The sequence below is a fragment of the Balaenoptera musculus genome, chromosome 2, assembly GCF_009873245.2.
Source record: "Balaenoptera musculus isolate JJ_BM4_2016_0621 chromosome 2, mBalMus1.pri.v3, whole genome shotgun sequence".
In the NCBI taxonomy this organism is placed as follows: domain Eukaryota; kingdom Metazoa; phylum Chordata; class Mammalia; order Artiodactyla; family Balaenopteridae; genus Balaenoptera; species Balaenoptera musculus.
The window spans coordinates 8325904-8348300 of record NC_045786.1 but is presented as its reverse complement, the minus strand read 5'-3'; the positions used below and the strand labels follow the sequence as shown (position 1 = coordinate 8348300).

The following is a 22397-nucleotide window of genomic DNA, read 5'->3' as shown; positions in this document are numbered from 1 at the left end:
GTGTGTGTGTGTGTGTGTGTGTGTGTGTGTGTGTGTGTGTGTCACATCTTCTTAATCCAGTCGCCTGTTGGGCACTTGGGTTGCTTCCATGTCTTGGCTATCATAAATAGTGCTGCTGTGACCAGTGGGGTGCATGCATCTTTTTGAATTTAGTATTTTCATTTTTTCTGGGTCTATACCCAGGAGTGGGATTGCTGGATCATGTGGTAGTTCTGTTTTTAGTTTAAGGAACCTGAATACTGTTTTCCGTAGTGGCTATCTCAATTTTCATTCCTACCGACAGTGTATGAGGGGTCCCTTTTCTCCACATCCTCTGCAACTTTTGTAGACTTTTCGATGATTGCCACTCTGACAGGTGTGAGGTGATACCTCATTGTGGTTTTGATGTGCATTTCTCTAACGATTAGTGATGTGGAGCATGTTTTCATGTGCCTGTTAGCCATCTGCATGTCTTCTCTGGAGAAATGTCTGTTGAGGTCTTCTGACCATTTTTGGATTGGGTTGTTTTTTGATATTGAGTTGTATGAGCTGTTTGTATATTTTGGATATTAACCCCTTGTGGGTCACATCATTTATAAATATTTTCTCCCATTCAGTAGGTTGCCTTTTTGTTTCATTGATGGTTTCCTTGCTGTGCAAAAGCTTTCAAGTTTAATCACGTCCCATTTGTTTGGTTTTGCTTTTATTTCTTTTGCCTTAAAGACTGATTAAAGAGAGTATTGCTATGATTTATGTCAAAGAGTGCTCCGCCTGTGTTGTATTGTAGGAGTTGTCTTTAACTTTTGACATTTTAATTATAATGTATCTTGGTGTGGGTACGTTTAACTTTTTCAGATACTGCCATACCGTCCTCCACAGCAGCTGTACCATTTTACATTTCCAGCAGTGCTCTAGGGTTCTGTTTCTCCATATCCTAGCCAAGTTGTTATTTTCTGTTTTCTGTTGATAATATTCATCCTAATGGTTGTGAAGTGGTATCTCTTTGTGGTTTGATTTGCATTTCCTTAATGACCAGTGATGTTGAGCATCTTTTCATTTACGTACTGGCCGTTCGTATGTCATCTGTTAAAGTCCTTTGCCCATTTTAAATCAGGTTGTTTTCTGTTTTGTTAGTTAACTCTAAGAGTTTTATAGTTTTAGCTCTTACATTTAGGTCTTTGATCCATTTTAAGTTAATTTTTGTGTGTGGTATATGCCAGGGGTCTAGCTTTAAGGCTTCCATTTTTACCAAGTGGTCACAAACTGGAAGTGAATAGAATATGGAATTTGCTGGTTTGTTAGAAACATAGTGAAATCCTAGGATATGGTTGAGACCCTGGTTTTATACTGTTGACATTTCCAAATGTTTTGGGAGTTCAAAGTATCAATAGTTGCAGTTGTTAGACATTTTCAGTGAACCAGGAAAATGGGATGGGGACCAGTGGAGACCTGGTCACTTTCACTAGGACCTCATTAGAAAATTACAGCGTTAATGCCTATTTTTATTTGGATTTGTCACTCGTATGTTTTATTTTTCTGACCATCAGATTACCTATTGTGTGTACATTCTTTTAAATTTAAATATGTTCATAAGAATTGACTTTGCATGGACAGTGGTGATAGCTGTATAATAAATTGAAATATTATTTGAGTTTCTTTGTGGAGAAAAAAGTGGATTATACTCATTATTAGAGAAGAAATCAGAAGTGAAACATCAGTGAAATTTCATACCAGATGTAACTTTTTACCTTTCCTCAGGGATTGAGGAATGATCTGAAAGCAGCTTTGGATAAGATTGATCAGCAGTACCTGAATGAACTTGTGGGTGGCCAGGAACCTGGAGAGGAAGACACCCAGAATGATTTGAAAGTTCATGAAGAAAACACCACAATTGAAGAGTTAGAGGTGATCCCTCCCCCACCTTCCCTGATTCCCCGTCACGCCTTTCATTCCCTGCAGCAGGTGGTTGAGCTCCTCAGAATGTTCAGTTTACAGCGTGCTGGTGTCTTTGGTCACTACAAAGGCCCTTCTTCTATTTCGTGCCTTTTGTTTATTCACTCCCTTTTTTCTCATTTCCTATACACATTCCCCTACTTCCTGCCTTCAAAAGTATTCATTCTGATATGTTTGATGTGTATCCTTTGATTTGTTGATGGTCTTGTAGAATCAGTAGTGTTTTGTCTGCATGTGTTTTGATGTATACATACATGATATTTTACTGTGAAATTTTTCATTCTGTTCACTTTTTTTCCACTTAGAACTATGTTAAGTTCCATCCTTGATACCTTATGTACCTCTAAACCTTTGATTTTAACTGTTAACATAGCATTTCATACACTGTGGCATTCACTGCCTTTTACTTTTTGTTCGCCGTAATGACAGACAGTGAGATTGCTCCCAGCTCCCTGTTACCACAGACAGCTTTGTGACAGACAATCTTGCACATGACCCCTCTGGAGCAGAAGCAGGATTGCTTCTGATACATGTTTAACTTGTCTGAGTACTGCCAAATTGCTCTCTGTAATGGGTTTGCCAGTCTCCACCCTCCACCAGCACTGTGTGAGGGTCTTGTATCCCTGCATCCCTGCCAACCCTTGGCAGTATCTTGCTTTCTTATTTTTGCCAGTGTGTCGAATGTGGAGTGATATATGTAATCTTATTTAAAAGTTGTATTATCTAAATATCTAGCATGAGCAAAAATAACATGACTTAGTTTAAAGTTCTTAATGGTTAATAAAACATAGTTATTTTTTCTGTTACCTTTCGTTCCTGGCTCTTAACCCACATTGCATGCTGTGAGTGAGATTGTAGTTAAGGAAGATGTCGTTTTAATTATACCTCGACCCCCTAAATTTTACTGCAATAATTGGTGTGAGCAACCAGTTCTGGACATTTTTTTCCTTTTTCCTTCGTTTCAAACAACTTTGGAGATAGTCACATACTATACAATTTATCCATTTAATGTGTACAATTCAGTGGTTTTTAGTATATTCACAGGTCGCTACAACCATCATCACAATCTAGTTTTAGAGCATTTTGTTCCCCTAAAAAGAAACCCTATGTTCATTAGCAGTCACTCCCTTTACTCCCTCTTTGAGTCATAAAAGATAACATGCTCTCTAAATTTAAATGACAAATTGTCTTTTTTTTTTTTTTTAATCTATCTAGAAATTCCATCAGGGTTTTAAATCAAAGTTGGACCATACGTATATGTAATAAAGAGCCATGTTTAGTCTGGTGTTGGTAATGTATGTATGCCGCTGTTGTTCTTGACTAATGAACAGAAGCATTCTTTTTCTTCAGGCACTGGGAGAGTCTTTAGGAAAAGGTGATGATCATAAAGACATGGACATCATTACCAAATTCCTTAAGGTATGTAGTTTTTGGCTAGGAAAGGAGGACATGTTTTCTTTAGTTAAGAACTGGTCTTACTTTTTGTTTTTTTGTTTCTGTTTTTGTTTTTTTTTTGGTTTTTCATTTTTGAATTGTTTAAGAGTTAAAGACTGGAAAGGGAAATCCTCCCTAAACATTTCTGCACGTACGGTGTTTATGATATTGCTATGTGCTTGGATATAGAGGTTAAACAAAGAAAATGTATATTTACTTTCTTCATAGCACTCGTAAGGCTGACTTACTAATGTAAATACACTGAAAAGGATCATAGCAGTGGAATGAACAAGAAGTTTTAAGGATTAAAAAATTTATTTTAAACACTCTGGGAAGGAGTGCAATAAGGAGAAGCTTTTCTGAGAGATGATGACAGTAAGGAATGGAAGGAGGTGGGAAGACGTTGACAGGGAAAAAAGCACTCGAGTAACCTTTCAAAGACTTGCGATTAGCTCATTCATTCTTCCCGGAATTCCTCTCTTCAGTGGTTTAGGTAGAGTATGTGCAAATCCCAGATTCCTTTTAACATTTATTCACAAATTATTTGTGTTCAGAACAAGAGATATAAATGCAAGAAATGCTTTTACTTGTATTTACAGTTTAAATACCACACAATTAGTCATCAGGATTCTCAGTCCGTTGAGGATTTGGCGTGGAATTAGCTAGGGCGTGGTGGGATCTAGCATGAACTAGAATTTCCTCTTTGAGTGACAGCCTCTCCCTATGTAGGACATGCATAGGTAACACCGCTAGGGGAGTATGGCCTCCTCAGCCTTCAGTGTTTACCTGCCTCTGGGAAGGATGCTCTTTGTGCAGTTTAACTCAGGGGGCACCTGGGTGGTTTTCTGGGGCAGGGTGGGGGCTGGTCATAGTTTCTTTTATTTTCGTTCGTTTTTTCCTTCCTTCTCCTTTGGTCAGGCACTTTAGAGGGAATTTTTAATTGAATTGTGGTCTCTACTGCAAAAGTAGAAAGTCCAAATACTACAACATCATCCTTGGAAGATTGATTAAATATCACAGCACATATGGCATTATGGCTGATGAGTCTAGGTAGGTTGAATTTTATGTAATAGAAATACAAGTAAAAGTTTATTTCTGACCATAATTCAAAAAGAGTCATGTACCAAAATGTTCATTGCAGCTCTATTTACAATAGCCAGGACATGGAAGCAACCTAAGTGTCCATCATCGGATGAATGGATAAAGAAGATGTGGCACATATATACAATGGAATATTACTCAGCCATAAAAAGAAATGAAATTGAGTTATTTGTAGTGAGGTGGATGGAGTTAGAGTCTGTCATACTGAGTGAAGTAAGTCAGAAAGAGAAAAACAAATACAGTATGGTAACACATATTTATGGAATCTAAGGAAAAAAAAAAAAAGTCATGAAGAACCTAGTGGCAAGACGGGAATAAAGACACAGACTTACTAGAGAATGGACTTGAGGATATGGGGAGGGGAAAGGGTAAGCTGTGACAAAATGAGAGAGTGGCATGGACATATATACACTACCAAACATAAAATAGATAGCTAGTGGGAAGCAACCGCATAGCACAGGGAGATCTGCTCGGTGCTTTGTGACCACCTAGAGGGGTGGGATAGGGAGGGTGGGATAGGGAGGGAGATGCAAGAGGGAAGAGATATGGGAACATATGTATATGTATAACTGATTCACTTTGTTATAAAGCAGAAACTAACACACCGTTGTAAAGCAGTTATACTCCAATAAAGATGTTAAAAAAAAAAAAGTTCTGTCAAGCAGTTGCCTGTGAAATTTGATAGCTCTTTCAGGGGAAATGGATCGCATCTGAGCTGGGAGAGGTGTAGAATAGGGAAGTCTGTGACTTGCCAAAGGTACTACATTAAAACATACGTGACGCACTAAGCAGAGATAGTTCATTAGTTACATATTGGTTGATGTTTTAATCAGTCAAGACATTTATTTACTCTAAGGCTGAGTGTATACTATTTTGTGCATCAGAGAACTTTTAAACTTACAGAACCACTGGGTGGCATTGTAGTCTAAATTTACCCTTTTTTCCACAGTTTCTTCTTGGTGTTTGGGCTAAGGAGCTGAATGCCAGAGAGGATTATGTGAAGCGCAGTGTACAGGGTAAACTGAACAGTGCTACTCAGAAACAGACGGAGTCCTATCTCAGACCCCTTTTCAGAAAGCTACGGAAAAGGGTGAGGTTTCGCAAAAAATGCTTTTGTTAACTGATTTTTAAAAAATAGAATATATAAAGTTAGAATAAATGCAGTCTGTAATTATACACTGTAGCTTCCAAAATTTAGTTATGCTTTTTTTTCTTTTCCAGAATCTTCCTGCCGATATTAAAGAATCCATAACAGATATCATTAAATTCATGTTGCAGAGGGAATATGTGAAGGTACATTACCATGCTGTGCATCAGAATTATGTTTATGAGCATACCTAGGTTGTGTACATAATATGTTCATCTTGTGTGGGAGTATTTTAATAGAAGATTTAAGAATAAATGTGAAATGAATTAGTAGTAAAAAAAAAAAAACAGCTTTCATTTTCTAATATATTGTCAGCTTTATTGTTAGGCATGAATAATAAAGTTTCAGACCACACTGTATTTTTTAGTCATTTTTAAGGAAGGTGTAAAGATTCTTCACGAACTGGATATAGGCAGCGTTCATTTCGTGAATGGGATTGAATTTCAAGGCTTTTAGATTGTTGATTATGGCTTGGAACAAATTTTCCCGTAGAAGCAATGTTACGTAGATTAGTTTCCCAGGCCAGCTATAAAAACCTACTTAATCCATAATATAGCTGAACCATTGTACTAATGATACAGTGGAATTTAACCGCCCTTTGTGCTGGTTTCTCTGAGAAAATGTTCTAAGTAAGGCTGCCAGAATTTCTCTCTCCCATTTCAGTACTACAACAATAGCAAAGCCCAGGAGGGGAGACTCTTCCCCTGCTGCAGTGTCTTTATTCCTGAATGGACTCTGGGGCCAGGTGGCAGAGGAGAGAGCTCTGGTGTCCACGTGCTCCTTGGGTAGAGTTTAGAAAGGAGGTGGAAGGCCATCAGTCAGTGTGGCGAACAAGAAGAGAAGGGCCTCTTGCACCACTAATGGGATTGGAAGTGCACCCCTGCTCGTGGGCCATCAGCCGAGTGTGAGGAGGCAGGCTTCCAGTGGCTGTGCCTCCCAAGAGGGGAGGAGTGGGGAGGTCCGTGCAGCATCTCCAGTGACGGTTCCAGAGCCTCGATGGGGCTCTGCCAGAAAAGTGGGGGTGCGTTGCTTATTCCTGTGCTCTGAGTGTCCTCAGAAGGGACTGTGGGTGATCCTGGGTGACTGGAGGTCTCCTTGATGAGAGCCTCATGCTAATGGGCTAAAGTAGTGTTTTTAATCCCTCTAGATGAGAGCCTGTTGGTTAGTCAAAGTGTTTCTGCTTTATAGCTATGAGTTTTATTTTTGGATAGTTTCTATGAGTTGCCTGGAGCTTACCAGGGATAATTGCATTGGGATGGATGGATAAGGTCACCATCAGTGCAGAAGGAATTCACGGCACTTGCCTGCTAGAGGCGATGCCTTCCCTCTTGTTACTTTTCTCATTCTCGTATATGAGAAGCTGGTGAAAGTTTATTTTATATAAAGTACAGAAAGAACTAAAACTTAATATTAGGACAGTCTTCTTTGGAAATTTGGGGAAACTGAATATTGGAAATTTTATCAGTTAATATCCAGTATTAAACTTTACACACACAAGTATCAGTGATTTAAAACAATGTGTATATGCTGTTTTAAAATTCCGTATATCAGTCTCATAGTTGTTTGATTTTTAAATGAAGATCTCTTTGAGGCCTGGCTGTGTAAGCCTCTCTGAAACCGTGGGGGTCTTTTAGAGTTTACTTGCTTTCTGTTTTGTCCCCCACCCCAGCCCAGGTAGCCAGGCTTGGTTTAGAAAAAGAGCCATTTTTCTTCATTGCTTTCTCTCTTCTCATTTTGTCGCTTTTAAGGTTCTTGGAAGGTGGGAGGTTTGGGGGGGCCAAAGTGAAATGATCTCATCCTTTAGCTATTTGGCTCGAGGGCCAGTATTTAATCTCTGTTTACACATCTGCTATGGGCCCGATGTGATGGTCCCAGCACACAGAGCCCACACTGCTTTCAGAGGTCTGCACTGCTGTGCAGGGAGTAGTTGTAGGTTCAGGTTGGATTATGAAAAACTAGTTAGCCTCTGTCTTCTCTGTGACCACCTAGGGAGAAGACTAGGTCTAACGGAAACTCAGACTAGAGTTTTTGTCAGTGCATCAAATTACCTGCCTGGTAATTCCATATCTGAAATGTATTAACTTCCAGTGCACCAGGGCTGCAAAGGAATGTTTTGTCTTTTTACTCACTGGGTTAGCATTGGTTTCTGTTTTTCCACAGACATTTGTGGTCCTGGGTAAGCACGTCAGTCACCCCATATTTTAGTTTCTTTTGTTCGAATAATGGGAATGGTAATATTTTCAACACGCCCAAGAGATGGATGAAAATTTCATCACGAAGGGCTGTGAAATACTAAATGAAAATTTGGACCAGCAGAATATTTTTGCTTTCCTGATCTCTTCTTCAACTCTCTTTTTAGGCTAATGACGCTTATCTTCAGATGGCCATTGGAAATGCCCCTTGGCCCATTGGTGTCACTATGGTGGGCATCCATGCCAGAACTGGTAGGGAAAAGATTTTTTCCAAGCACGTGGCACATGTTTTAAATGATGAGACGCAGCGGAAATATATTCAGGTAAGCAGTTTGGAGGGCAAAGTGCTCTGGAGGTTAACATTCCCCGGTTCTCAAACTAAGTTTTGAGAGGAGGAGAATTATAGTGATAGGATATAGCATGATAGGATGCAAGTCCACTCTTTATGTAAGTAGTACTTGTATTTAAGACACCTTGCACTGTACTGTAAAATAGAAACCTTTTAGGTTTCATATATGATGTAAGACAGGGTGAAGTGTTGTGCTTTAATTACCTCAGTAGTGAAATAAAACTATTGCTGTTTGCTTTGGGAGTTTACTAAAGAATGACGAATTTAGAGTATTTTGCAATAATTCACATTTTGTTACTTTCAAGGTAGATTAACATCTAGGCTAAAAAGGTATGAATGGTAAACATATGGCTAGTAAATATTTTTAAATAATTTATAACAACACTTCGGTACACATATAGATTTAAAGTATTTATAGTTTATTTTCTTAAAGTTATACCTGCCTCACATAAACCTGGTTACACTGCTATTGGGTTAAACTTTTCTTTTTAGTGGGAAAAAACCCTCAACTGTAATCTAGCTTTTGCCAAGGTGTCAAAAATCCCAGGTTGTGTCTGTATAATGACTTTTGCTGGACGTTAACTCTAAAGCTTGAAGATGAAACTCTGAAAGTTTATTTAAAGTGTAAGATTCACTTAAAATGCCGCAAGTGCTTTCAGAATTTGTGCCAGACAGCAGTCACTATCATGTTCATGGATTATCTTTTTATTTCATTTCAATTCCAAGTGCTAAAGGTTATTTTGTGTCATGCTTTGTACCTTATTCATACATATTAGCATTTTAAGATATGATTTCAACCTGACCCCCTAATGTGAACTGTAGAACTTACAGAGTTCACATATACTTGTGGAAATTCAAAACATTTCCATTTTCTTAATAACCACCATTGACCGTATCGAAGGCAAAAAGCTTTTAGTTGGGGAAAAAAAAAAGGTGGTTTGGCTTTAATAGAAAACAGCTGCCAGTGATTAAATTTGCTAATTGTGTTCAGCTATACCATGGCCAAAGCTATAGTGTGTATAAGAGTTCATATAATTAGATAAATTGTCTTAAAGACAACATCTTCTTTAGACAGTGGTATGATTACCATCATCTTATAAACTGATTTTTCTGTTTAAAAATATGCCTAGTATTTTAAAGACTTCTGGTTTATTTTGGAAGCTATACAGGACCTATCCTCCCTCCATTTTTCTTCCTTTTTAACTCTTCTCTTCCCATTAAAATGTTTTTCCCCCTTTTTCCCAAGGTGATTGGGGAAAATTGGCAAACATACTGTATCTGAACTTTAGGAAGGTGTTTGACCTAAATCCAATAATATTCTTGTGTACAGATGTAAATATGATAAAATGATCAGGTGGACTCAGCTTGTTGAGTGAGAGAAGCCATGCATACTAAATAATGGATCCGTGTCTGTTTGGGTGCATGCTAGGGACATGCCATGGGGCTCTTAGTGACCTCAATACTGTCCTATTCAACAATTTTAATGACCAGTTTGGATGACTGTACTGAGAGGTATATTTATCAGATTAACAGAAAGTAAGAACAGAAGGGATAGGGTGTGCGTTCAGGTGGAAAAGAAATTTGCATTCCAGAAGTTCTTGACAGACTGAAGAAAAAAGCAGATTCTAAAAATATAATATTTAGCAATGATGACCGTAAAGAAATTTGGAAGTCTAACTCAGTTAGACTTCGAACAAGTCAAGTTAGACTTGAGCGAACAGTTTGAGCGATGTATATGAGGAAGAATTAGGGAATTTAAGTACAATAACAGCAGTACAGTATGGCTACTGGAAAGTCTAATGATAGCTTATGCTACATTATTAGATGTAATAATGTAGTATAAGTTCCACAAGGCAAGAGCATAGTTCACTCTCGTATCTGCAGCGTCTGGAATAGTACTCATGGTGGGTGCTCAGTAAATATTTGCCGAATGAATGAATACTCTAGAGGACGAGAGAGGTGAAAGTCTTCCTTTTTTTTTTTTCTAGTCCTTGAGAAAGGAGACTCTTGGTGGGGGTCTGGGTAACTATAGATAATGAGAGAACTTTCTGGTGGAAGAGGGATTAAACTTGTCCCATACAGTTAAGGACCAGGTAAGGTATAGGAATGAAGGCTCATTTCTAATCAGTGTAAGGAAAGGATTCTTTCTTTTTTTAATCTTTGTATTTTGAAACAATGAGAGATGGGTAAGAGGTTGCAAAAATAGTACAAAGAAGCTTTTTAACAGGCAGAATTGCCCCAAAATAGGAGTAGGGCTGCTTTAGAAGATATGGGGGAGATCCCTACCACTTGATGTGTGCAAACATCCAGTTAACTGTTGCCCTTTCTGGTCTGTTGATTTCTCTGACACTTCTCTGCCGTTTTCCCTGGAGGCCATTGCTTAAACCTGAGGTTGCAAACTCACACAGCCAGGATAGTCGGGTAGCAGGTGAGCTGAGTGTTAAGAAGCCCCTGACCCTCGGGCTCTCTTTACTTTTCCTTTTTCATGTAGCCACAGGTAGAAGCAGTATTTTCATTTTCCTCTCAGCTCTGTGATAAGAACGGTGGACAGGTGATTACCAATGTTGCGTTAGTTTAACTATACTCCAATATAAAATAAAAACTTTAAAAAGTGGACAGCGCAAGCACAGTGTGAAGTGTCAGCTGAGTCTTAGCCTCAGCGTTACTGGAGTCACTTCAGCTCATTGTTACCTTGTAGGCATATGGTGCTAGTATTGTTCCCTCTTCCTTTATTTTTTAGTGAGATAACTAGAATCCTTAATTTTTTTAAAAAGCATATGCTCCTATTTTTAAAATATTGACAATAACAAAAACAAAAAATTAGCATTGTGTGAGGCCAAATAAAGTACCAGTTTTTGATCTGTCTTAAAATAAACCCATAGTGCAGCTCAAGGCAGAATGCTGCCACCCCCATGTTAGCGTTTTACGAAATTCTTGATTACAATTAACTGAGTGATTTCCTAAGCTGTCTTTTAAATCTCTCTCCTCTTATTTTGGTATTTGGGTGAGGTTGAGTTGAATTATTCCTACAAAGGGACAGTTTAAATATATTATTTGAAGTTTAAGTCAGGAAGTGACACACTTAAAGGATCAGGTAGTAAATATTTTAGGCTTTGGGCTTCATAGGTCTCCGCTACAACTCTTCAACCCTGCAGCTGTGTGAAAGCAGCCAGTGGCCGTGTTCCAGTAAAACTCCATTTATAAAAGGGGCGAGTGGCCCGTGGGCCGTAGTTTGCTGACCCCTGGTAAATGTATAAACCCAAACCTTTTCTACGTTACGATATTTGCTGAGGAGGTAATAGTGAAAGTCATTTAATAGGGTAGTTTTTCTTTTTCTTCTTTTAATTTTTTTTTAACATCTTTATTGGAGTATAATTGCTTTACAATGGTGTATTAGTTTCTGCTGTATAACAAAGTGAATCAGCTATATGTATACATATATCCCCATATCTCTTCCCTCTTGTGTCTCCCTCCCACCCTCTCTATCCCACCCCTTGAGGGGGGACACAAAGCACCAAGCTGATCTCCCTGTGCTATGCAGCTGCTTCCCACTAGCTATCTATTTTACATTTGGTAGTGTATATATGTCCATGCCACTCTCTCACTTTGTCCCAGCTTACCCTTCCCCCTCCCCGTGTCCTCAAGTCCATTCTCTACGTCTACGTCTTTATTCCTGTCCTGCCCCTACATTCTTCAGAACCTTTTTTTTTTTTTTAAGATTCCAAATATATGTGTTAGCATATGGTATTTGTTTTTCTCTTTCTGACTTACTTCACTCTGTATGACAGTCTCTAGGTCCATCCACCTCATTGCAAATAACTCAGTTTCATTTCTTTTTATGGCTGAGTAGTATTCCATTGTATATACGTGCCACATCTTCTTTATCCATTCATCTGTCGATGGACACTTAGGTTGATTCTGTGTCCTGGCTATTGTAAATAGTTCTGCAATGAACATTGTGGTACATGAATTTTTGAATTATGGTTTTTCTCAGGGTATATGCCCAGTAGTGGGATAGCTGGGTCATTTGGTAGTTCTATTTTTAGTTTTTTTTTAAAATTTTTATTTATTTTATTTATTTTTTAGCTGTGTTGGGTCTTCGTTTCTGTGCGAGGGCTTTTTCTAGTTGTGGCAAGCGGGGGCCACTCTTCATCGCGGTGCGCGGGCCTCTCACTATCGCGGCCTCTCCTGTTGCAGAGCACAGGCTCCAGTCTTGCAGGCACAGTAGTTGTGGCTCACAGGCTCAGTTGCTCCGCGGCATGTGGGATCCTCCCAGACCAGGGCTCGAACCCGTGTCCCCTGCATTGGCAGGCAGATTCTCAACCACTGCGCCACCAGGGAAGCCCCATCTTAACCATTTTTAAGTGTACAGTTCATCAGTTAGACTTTAAAAAAATTATTTATTTATTTATTTATTTATATATTTATTTTTTGGCTGTGTTGGGTCTTCATTTCTGTGCGAGGGCTTTCTCCAGTTGCGGCAAGCGGGGGCCACTCTTCATCGTGGTGTGCGGGCCTCTCACTGTCGCGGCCTCTCTTGTTGCGGAGCACAGGCTCCAGACACGCAGGCTCAGTAGTTGTGGCTCACGGGCCTAGTTGCTCCGCGGCATGTGGGATCTTCCCAGACCAGGGCTCGAACCCGTGTCCCCTGCATTGGCAGGCAGATTCTCAACCACTGCACCACCAGGGAAGCCCTATTTTTAGTTTTTTAAGGAACCTCCATACTGTTCTCCATAGTGGCTGTATCAATTTACATTCCCAGCAACAGTGCAAGAGGGTTCCCTTTTCTCCACACCCTCTCCAGCATTTATTGTTTGTAGATTTTTTGATGATGGCCGTTCTGACCGGTCTGAAGTGATATCTCATTGCGGTTTTGATTTGCATTTCTCTAATGATTAGTGATGTTGAGCATCCTTTCATGTGTTTGTTGGCAATCTGTATATCTTCTTTGGAGAAGTGTCTATTTAGGTCTTCTGCCCATTTTTGGATTGGGTTGTTTGCTTTTTTGAGCTGCATGAGCTGCTTGTATATTTTGGAGATTAATCCTTTGTCATTTGCTTCGTTTGCAAATATTTCCTCCCATTCTGAGGGTTGTCTTTTTGTCTGTTTATGGTTTCCTTTGCTGTGCAAAAGCTTTTAAGTTTCATTAGGTCCCATTTGTTTATTTTTGTTTTTATTTCCATTTTTCTAGGAGGTGGGTCAAAAAGGATCTTGCTGTGATTTAGGTCATAGAGTGTTCTGCCTACGTTTTCCTCTAAGAGTTTTATAGTGTCTGGCCTTACATTTAGGTCTTTAATCCATTTTGAGTTTATTTTTGTGTATGGTGTTAGGGAGTGTTCTAATTTCATTCTTTTACATGTAGCTGTCCAGTTTTCCCAGCACCACTTATTGAAGAGGCTGTCTTTTCTCCATTGTATATTCTTGCCTCCTTTATCAAGGATAAGGTGACCATATGTGCGTGGGTTTATCTCTGGGCTTTCTGTCCTGTTCAATTGATCTATATTTCTGTTTTTGTGCCAGTACCATACTTTCTTGATTACTGTAGCTTTGTAATATAGTCTGAAGTCTGGGAGCCTGATTCCTCCAGCCCCGTTTTTCTTTCTCAAGATTGCTTTGGCTATTCGGGGTCTTCTGTGTTTCCATACAAATTGTGAAATTTTTTGTTCTAGTTCTGTGAAAAGTGCCCTTGGTAGTTTGATAGGGATTGCACTGAATCTGTAGATTGCTTTGGGTAGTATAGTCATTTTCACAATGTTGATTCTTCCAATCCAGGAACGTGGTATATCTCTCCATCTGTTTGTATCATCTTTAATTTCTTTCATCAGTGTCTTATAGTTTTCTGCCTACAGGTCTTTTGTCTCCTTAGGTAGGTTTATTCCTAGGTATTTTATTCTTTTTGTTGCAGTGGTAAACGGGAGTGTTTCCCTAACTTCTCTTTCAGATTTTTCATCATTAGTGTATAGGAATGCAAGAGATTTCTGTGCATTAATTTTGTATCTTGCTACTTTACCAAATTCATTGATTAGCTCTAGTAGTTTTCTGGTAGCATCTTTAGGATTCTCTATGTATAGTATCATGTCATCTGCAAACAGTGACAGTTTTACTTCTTCTTTTCCAGTTTGGATTCCTTTTATTTCTTTTTCTTCTCTGATTGCTGTGGCTAAAACTTCCAAAACTATGTTGAATAAAATTTTTCTTTTTAAATTGAGATATAATAAACCTTAGTAAACAGTGGAGCCTGTGAAGTGTACTAATCTTAATTGTACAGCTCAATGATTCTTCATATATATGTGATATTTATCAAGACATAAAATGAGGTCTGGATCATAGGAGATTTCAAGCAGCACCCCTGAAGTTTCCCTCATTCCTTTTCCCAGCCTAATTCCTCCTCCCATCAGAAATAACCACAGTTTTGACATGTGTCATTATTGGTTAATATTGCCAGTTCTTGGACATCATTTAAATGAAATCTTGCAATATATAATTATTTTTTTTATGTAGAAATATTGGTGAGAAGTAACTGTTTTCTGAAATATGGTAAAAACAATTCAGGGGGCTCTCTACTGTGACATGATTTCATCTTTGGGTTTTATGCAAACCTCTATAGAATTTAAACTGTGAAAGTTGTTTGAAGTGTTCTCTTTCTCACAAAAATTAAACACACCACAGGGAGGGTTTGCTCACCATGTAGATCAAAGAGAAGTTGTATAGCTTATTGGCTAGCCTGAAATCTAGGGTGAGATGGAAATTGTTGGTAGGAACTTCAAGGACTTTGGTTGGTCTGCCAAATGCAGAGGTAACCTTTGGCCCAGATTTGGGTAAAGCTTCTTCTACACAGATTAAAGGAAGTTCTTGATTATTTAGAGTCTTTATAATTCAGTCATTTCAAGACATCTCTTGAAAAGGTTCATATTTTGGGTGTTCTTTACTTGTTGGTAAAGAAGAGCAGGAAGAAAAGCTGAAATTGACATCACACAGTGATTTGTCCTCCAGATCCCCTCCATCCTTCCTCACCTTGTTCTGTGCCCTGGAAACCTGGCTTTTATGAACAACGTGGACAGGCTCCCTTGCCCTCTGACTTCTGAACGGGGCAGGCGATGAGAGGACTGGAAGGCATTGTGTAGGTGGGAGAAGAACGAGTTTGGGGTGTTTATTTCCCTGGCTTCCTCCCTGTAGAGTCACTACACCCTTCCACCCAAGGCCACAGCCGTCTCCATACAGTTAGTTACCCTCTCTGGGTTTCTGGTAGCCACTCTTCTCCCTTGCCCCCTTAGAAAACAAGCTAGCCACAGCTTTGCAGCGTTGCCAGCTCATGGGTCCCGGTCTTGCCCATGCCTTTGTAAAGTCCTTGGGACTACTACCGTCAGATTACCCAGTTTGAGTATGCCCTTTGTTTCCTGTGGATACCCTCCCTGATTCCTACAGATTAGTCTGTCTGTGTGCTGTGTTACAACACAGGTTTCTTTGGGGATTAGAAGATGAAGGAGTAATATTCATTCCAAATAATCTTTCTCGAGCTTTCACTGTTCCAAAAGGCAAAATGTCCCGTAATCTTCTATGGCAAGTTGTGTTCAATAACCTTAAGTTTGTAAATTCCCTGGTAAAAACATCATTCCAGCATCTTATGTCAGATATTTATATCCGCATTTCAGATTTTGGCATGTTTCACCGGTACTAGAATTTGTCAAATTTAGTTGTTCATGGAACATTTGTAAATTTATAATATGTTCGTGAATTGCTGAAAATGGTATAACAGAAACATTACTGCAGTGAGTGATCACAACTTGATTCATGTGTTGTATGCACATGTCATGGTTAGCTGATAAACACTCCCTATGCATCAGATTATATGTCACACATTTGTGGGTCAAGTGGCCTTATGCTACCTCCTGGCATTCTTGGCTCTGATAAACCATTTCTTAAAGGCAAGTTGTTTTGGTAGCAAACTGTTTATCCATTTAATAACTTCCTGGCATATTAAAACAAATTTTTAGAGGAAAATAGTGCTATCATTTCTCTTTCACATACATTACCTTTTAATATTACAGAACACCATTGTTGGGTAGAAGCACATTGTGGGGAATGCTGGTCTAAACTGTGCCACGTTTCTTTTTAGCTGGCAGCTAAATAGACATTTAACTTGGGGTGTTAACTCTTATATTTCTCAACCACATGCTTAAAAAAAAAAGTCAGATCACCCTGCAGTGTGAAGGCCTTGTCGTCAAATAAATAAAATCTTCGCTCAAATTGGTCATTTGGCATACATTTTTAGCTAACTTCATTAAGTACGTGAGTGCTGTTTTCAAAATGGAATTATCACTTGTAATTTGTTCCTTTCTGTGAAGTGATGAACCTTTGAACTGGAAATAATGTTCTTTTATATATCAAACATTCAGACAAGTAAAAATTGAGAGCAGCTCTCTATTTCTTACCATACACTCCAGAAGAAGATTTAGTCCCAAACTATTAGTTTTCTTTAATTTTCCACTAAGTCCTACAGATCCTGAATATTTTAATACATTTAATACTTGCATTGGGACTCTTCATTAGAAGCAGCATGAGATTGCCTTCATCTGCCATCATCCCAAGTAGCTAGATCCAGATCAGGTATTAAAAAGTCTAGAATGAGTAATTCACATCAACTCAATTTTAATCATATACTTGTAAGAAAAGAATTCCTGTGGACACTTCTTGAAGGCTTGGCCTTTTTATGTATGGCTATGAATGTTAGTTGATATTGTAGAAATTAACTTTTCATCATTAAGTACACATTTTTTGAAAATCACATTTCGAGTCAAATATGTATTCCTTTAGTCTGAAGTTAGGATTAATTAGTAACTTAAATATCTCATGGTAATCCATTCCTTTATTAGAACCTTGGCAGTTTGTTGACAGAATTTAAATAGCTGCATGGAAAATGTTCTCAACTTATCCCTGTTCTTCATGTTCCTAGGCTGCACCACTAAACGCATCTGTGCTTTCGTTTTCAAGACTTTATTCTTACAGGGTACACTAGTGACAGGAACAGAAATAATTGATAAAATGTCTTCCTTATACTTCAGTAAGGAGATTACGTAAAAACAAAAAAAGTCTTCCTCAAGTCCTATTAACTAATGATAGTTTATAAAATAAAAGGCAAATCTAGCTAAAAGGGTATGATTGTAATTTGGTTTGGTTTTAAAAAGCATTTGTTTTCTGCAGTGATAAAAAATTGCTGTTTTTTGAGTTGATACAGGTTGATTGTTTTAATGGTTCACTGATTTATCTGGATATAAACAACTCTCCAGGATTTGTATCCTGTATCACATTCTGTGATACACCAAACTGTATATGTAATTGATATTTTTATGCCTTATCTAGAATATGCTGTAGTGCTTGCAATTAGGTTGTTTAAAAATTGTGGTGAAATATTAACCATTTAAAGAAAATCTTTATTCAGCTCTACCATCTTAACCATTTTTTTTTTTTAATTTTTATTTATTTATTTATTTATTTTTGGCTGTGTTGGGTCTTCGTTTCTGTGCGAGGGCTTTCTCCAGTTGCGGCAAGCGGGGGCCACTCCTCATCGTGGTGTGCGGGCCTCTCACTATCGCGGCCTCTCTTGTTGCGGAGCACAGGCTCCAGACGCGCAGGCTCAGTAGTTGTGGCTCACGGGCCTAGTTGCTCCGCGGCATGTGGGATCTTCCCAGACCAGGGCTCGAACCCGTGTCCCCTGCATTGGCAGGCAGATTCTCAACCACTGCACCACCAGGGAAGCCCCACATCAGTTAGACTTTTAAGTGCAGAATGTTTTCCTAGAAACAATATTGATTTTTAAAAAAAATCAGTTTTAGTTAAATATTGTATGGGGAGAAAGTCATTAAGGAGCCATTAATGAGGACTCTGTAGAATCTGGAAAGGCTCAAGACATGGGACTTTTAGGTACTTTTAAAAGACCGGACCAGGGACTTCCCTGGCGGTCCAGTAAGGCTCCACCTTCCACTGCAGGGGGTGCAGATTTGATCCTTGGTTGGGGAGTTAAGATTCCACATGCCTCAAGGCCAAAAAAAAAACCAAAACATAAAACAGAAGCAGTTTTGGAACAAATTCAATAAAGACTTTAAAAAATGGTCCACATCAAAAAAAATCTTAAAAAAAAAAAAAAAATTAAAGACTGGACCATGGGATGGGACTGAAAATGAAGGAGTGGTTGAGAATTATGGTAAGTAGTCCAGAGGTTCCTTCTACCCTGTGCAAGTGGGCCCTCCTGCCTTTCTCCCTTATAGCAGAAAACAGGTTCACTTTCTGAGGGATTTGTAGCCTCAGGCAGGGTGAGATGCCCTACTCAAAACAGGCAACTCAAGTGAGGGTCTGTGTGTTGACAGATGAGACCTCTGGTTCCTTTTCTCCACTGGTCCCTCTGATGCTGGCAGCCAGGCTGTTATCCCGCCTCAGGAAACAGGAGGGTTCTTCTCTGTGAACTGACCCAACAGAAAAGATGTACAGTTACTAACAATTAGTATTCTGCTAATGAAAAAACTAACTTGCTGCCATATTGTCCTAAAATGAAGTTCCATTGATGAGCCCTGCCCATTCGGTGAGTTTCCTTTAGCTCCTTATTGCCTTACTCATAAATATGCATGTTCACCTAGGATCATCAGACATTCAGGGAAAGTTTCCAACATGAAAGACAGAGACCAAAACACATGGCAAAAAAGGAGTTGAGAGAAACTGAATTATAGCATAGGGAACAGAAAAAACCCCTTTGATTAAAAAATTAATATCCTTAGATAAGGTTGTAACTATGAAATAACAATAGCTACAAAAAGAATTAAAACAAGCTTTCAGAAGTTAAACATTATAGCAGAAATTTAAAAATTAAATAAAAGGGTTATAAGATAAAGTTGAGGAAATCTCAGAACTGTGAAAGATACGAGAACAAAAGAGTCAATTTATAAGGTCTGCAACTATTCAAATTCCAGGAAAAAGAGAACAGAGAAATTGGAGGGTAGGAAATAAAGAATTAATGCAGGAAAAATTCCCAGAGCTGAAGGACATGCATTTCTAGAATGAAAAAAGAGCTCACTGAATTCATAGCAAATGAATAGGAAGGATCTCACATCAAGGCTCAATATAATGAAATATTGGAGGCCAAGGATAAAGAGATTTTCAGTGCTTCTGGAGAAAAGAAACAGGTCACTTATGAAGACTCAGGAATTAAAATGCCCTCATACTTCTCATTAACGGTTCTGGAAGCTGGAAGACAGTGGAGCAATGCCTTTGTATTAGTAAGGGAAAAAGTCTCCAACTCAGAATTCTATTCCCACATGAGCAGTCAAGTGTGAGTATAGGTTAAAGATATTTTCAGACAGGAAAAGTCTCAAAAATGTGACCCATCTTGTGTCACATACCCATGCTCTGGAATCATTATCATTGTAGCTAACACTTATATGGTGTTTACTGTGTGCTCACTGCAGCAATTTAGCACATATATATTCTCTCTCTCTCTCTCACATATGTAGTAAGAGGATGATACTATGATTTCTTTGTTTTACAAGTGGGGAAACTTAGGCATGGAAAAGTTATTTCCCAAGGTCACACAGCTAGTAAGTGGTGGAATTGGGATTTGAACTTGGATAGTCTTAACTCCACTATGTTATATTGCCAATACTTGAGGCTGTACCCCACCAAAATGAGGGAAGCAAACAAAGATCCAGGAAACAAGATCCAGCACAGGAGCAGGGCAAAAGGAATTCCCAGGTTGAAGGTGAAGGGATGCTCTAGGATTGTAGCAGTACAAGGAGGTTTGGAATTCAGTTGATCTAGATTGGAACAGATAAGACAGAGGGCTCCAGGAAAAAAATGGAACAGATACACTACCTGATGTGTTTGGTCGTATTGAGAGTAGTCTCACTGTTGGAGAATGAATTGGTGTCTACACAGAAAAGCAAAAAGATGGGGAAAAATACCTAAGAAAAAGGATATTGGCACTGTTTTGGACAGTATTTGTGTAGACATTATGAGGTATATCCTGAACATCGTGTTCACTGAGAACTGTGACTTGGGGGAAGAGAGGGAGAGAAAGGCGTGTGTGTGCATACGTGGGGCCAGTGCACGTAGTGTAAGAGATGAAATCTTCACCTTTCATAGGAGATAGAAAAATAAAAACTGGGAAAAAATCAAGCACTGTCAGCGTGTAGTATTTAGAAATATGGCAGTAGATACCAGAAGAAACGCTTAAGAGATTTGGAGTGGTTGCCTTTGGGGTGCTGGAATTAGGGATTGGAAAGGGTGAGGCAGGGGACTGCTATTATTTGATAGAAGAACTATGTGATTTTAAAAATACATACAATAACATGCACACAAGACATGGGATTACCCTTGGCTGTCCTCTCTCTGTCTCAGCCCATGTCATGTCAGCAAACCATGATTGTCCCATGTTCAGATTACATCTGGGGTGATCCCTTCTTAGCACCTGCACTGCCACCGTCTGGGTCTGGCACCTGACTGTCTTCTCTGGATGACTGCAGTGTCTCCTCTCTGCGCTTCTTTCCTTGCCCCTCTTCTGTTCAGTCTCTGTACGGCACCCAGAGGGATCCAATTAAAATACAAACCAGACTGTGATGCTCTCTTGCTCAGAGCCCTACAGTCGCTCCCTAGTTCAGGGAGAGCCAGAGCCCTTCCGGTCACTTCCCACATCCACACGCGCCTCTTGCCTGCCTGACCTTCTCCATAGCACTTGCCACCATCCAGCACGTTAGATATTTACATATTCATTTTGTTTCTTGTCCGTTTTACATATTTTGTTTCTCGTCTGTCTTCCTTTATTAGAAAATATTCTCAATGAGGGTGAGGATTTTTTCTCTTTTTTTCTCCTGCTCTATTCCCAGAGCCTAGAGCAGTGCTTGGCACGTAGTAGGCACTGAATAAGGATTTATTGAATAAATGTATTGCTTTTACAAAAGTGAAAATTATATTTAAAAATACTACTAGTTTTTAAAAAGCTATTTGCAATTAGCTAAGCTAAGCAGCTCCTTGTCTTACTGGTTTAAGCGTCCCCAAGCAATTTGAAACTAAAATCCTGAGGGACCTAACTGAAAAAATTTGTTTCCATTTGGAAAATACTCATATGTTATCATCAGATTATGCCCCTTTAAAACTCTGTGCTGGGTGCTGTCAGTCCTTATGGCAAAAATTTACTGTAACATTCCATGGTAACTGTTTATGATGGAGGCTGTTGAGTTTCACAACTGTTTGACAGCTAAGATTTCAGACAGGGTACTCTTAATATTTACTTTTTAAGCATAGAGTCTGTTCAGTGAGTGTAAATAAGCATCACAGATATCTTCAATAAGGCACAGACACCTAAATTCTGATTCCTACAGTGTAAGGAAAATGACCCCCAGCCGTCTTAGCATCTGTTTGCCTTTCATTGGCTCATATAATTCTTGCTGTGTTTTGCTGCAGATTAAAGCTGTTTAGTCTTTCATTGGACTGTTCCCTTTCCTAGCTTTGCCTCTCTTCTCACCTGTTCCTTCAGGAGACTTAGGATCCTTTTAATGATATCACATACATTTCCATGGCTACAGATCCAGTTCTGCAGCCACATGATTAGAATTCCCAGCAGGAGACGCTGGACTATGAGAGGGCAGGGCCTTTGTCCTAAAGCGAACACCCGATTAGGCGCAACAGCGCCGGCAGAACGCGGAGCAGGCAGATTCCCTGGGCTTTCTTAGCACTGGCTGGCAAAAGTCTTCCTTCTTGGAAATCAGCTGAAAGGTAACCTCCCTCCACGCTCCCACTCCTTAAATAGCATAGTATGGACAATCTTTGAATCCACAAAGGGCTTGACGTAAAATGTCTGAAAACCATGTTTCTCTGATGTTGAATCTCTTAGATTATAGCTCACTTCATAGAAGTAATTTATATTTGTGTTATCTGCTTACTGTGGGACCAAAGAGATTTGGCAGGCTTTTTACCTCATTGTTTTGTTTTGGTTTTGGTGATTTCACTTAGCTTAAGTGTTCTTTGAATATGTAGGTAATTACAGAGTAAGAGTTCTAGATCTTTGGTGATGCTTTCGCTGCCTGTTAACATTAGTATGTATTTTGAGGGGGTTTACCCTTCCTGCTCAGACTTCTAGATGCACTTTTCTGTTATTAGATTGTATAATTCCAGCAACATCCTCTGCTTTTCCCACTGGGTCATGAAACTCTTTCTTCTTTTAAGAGCAGATGATATTTCATTGTATCATTTTTAGGAA

General features: G+C 39.1%; 1 protein-coding gene across 2 annotated transcripts in view; it reads left to right on the top strand.

Moving 5' to 3' along the window:
• Window positions 1-22397, top strand: part of PRPF18 (pre-mRNA processing factor 18) — a 53176-nt gene that overhangs the window by 23411 nt on the left and 7368 nt on the right. For both annotated transcript variants that reach the window (XM_036844694.1, XM_036844695.1), the window contains 5 exons: window positions 1738-1884; window positions 3283-3351; window positions 5417-5557; window positions 5689-5760; window positions 7974-8129. In XM_036844694.1, coding sequence (XP_036700589.1) covers window positions 1738-1884; window positions 3283-3351; window positions 5417-5557; window positions 5689-5760; window positions 7974-8129 — 585 coding nt within the window. The remainder of the gene's footprint in view (window positions 1-1737; window positions 1885-3282; window positions 3352-5416; window positions 5558-5688; window positions 5761-7973; window positions 8130-22397) is intronic.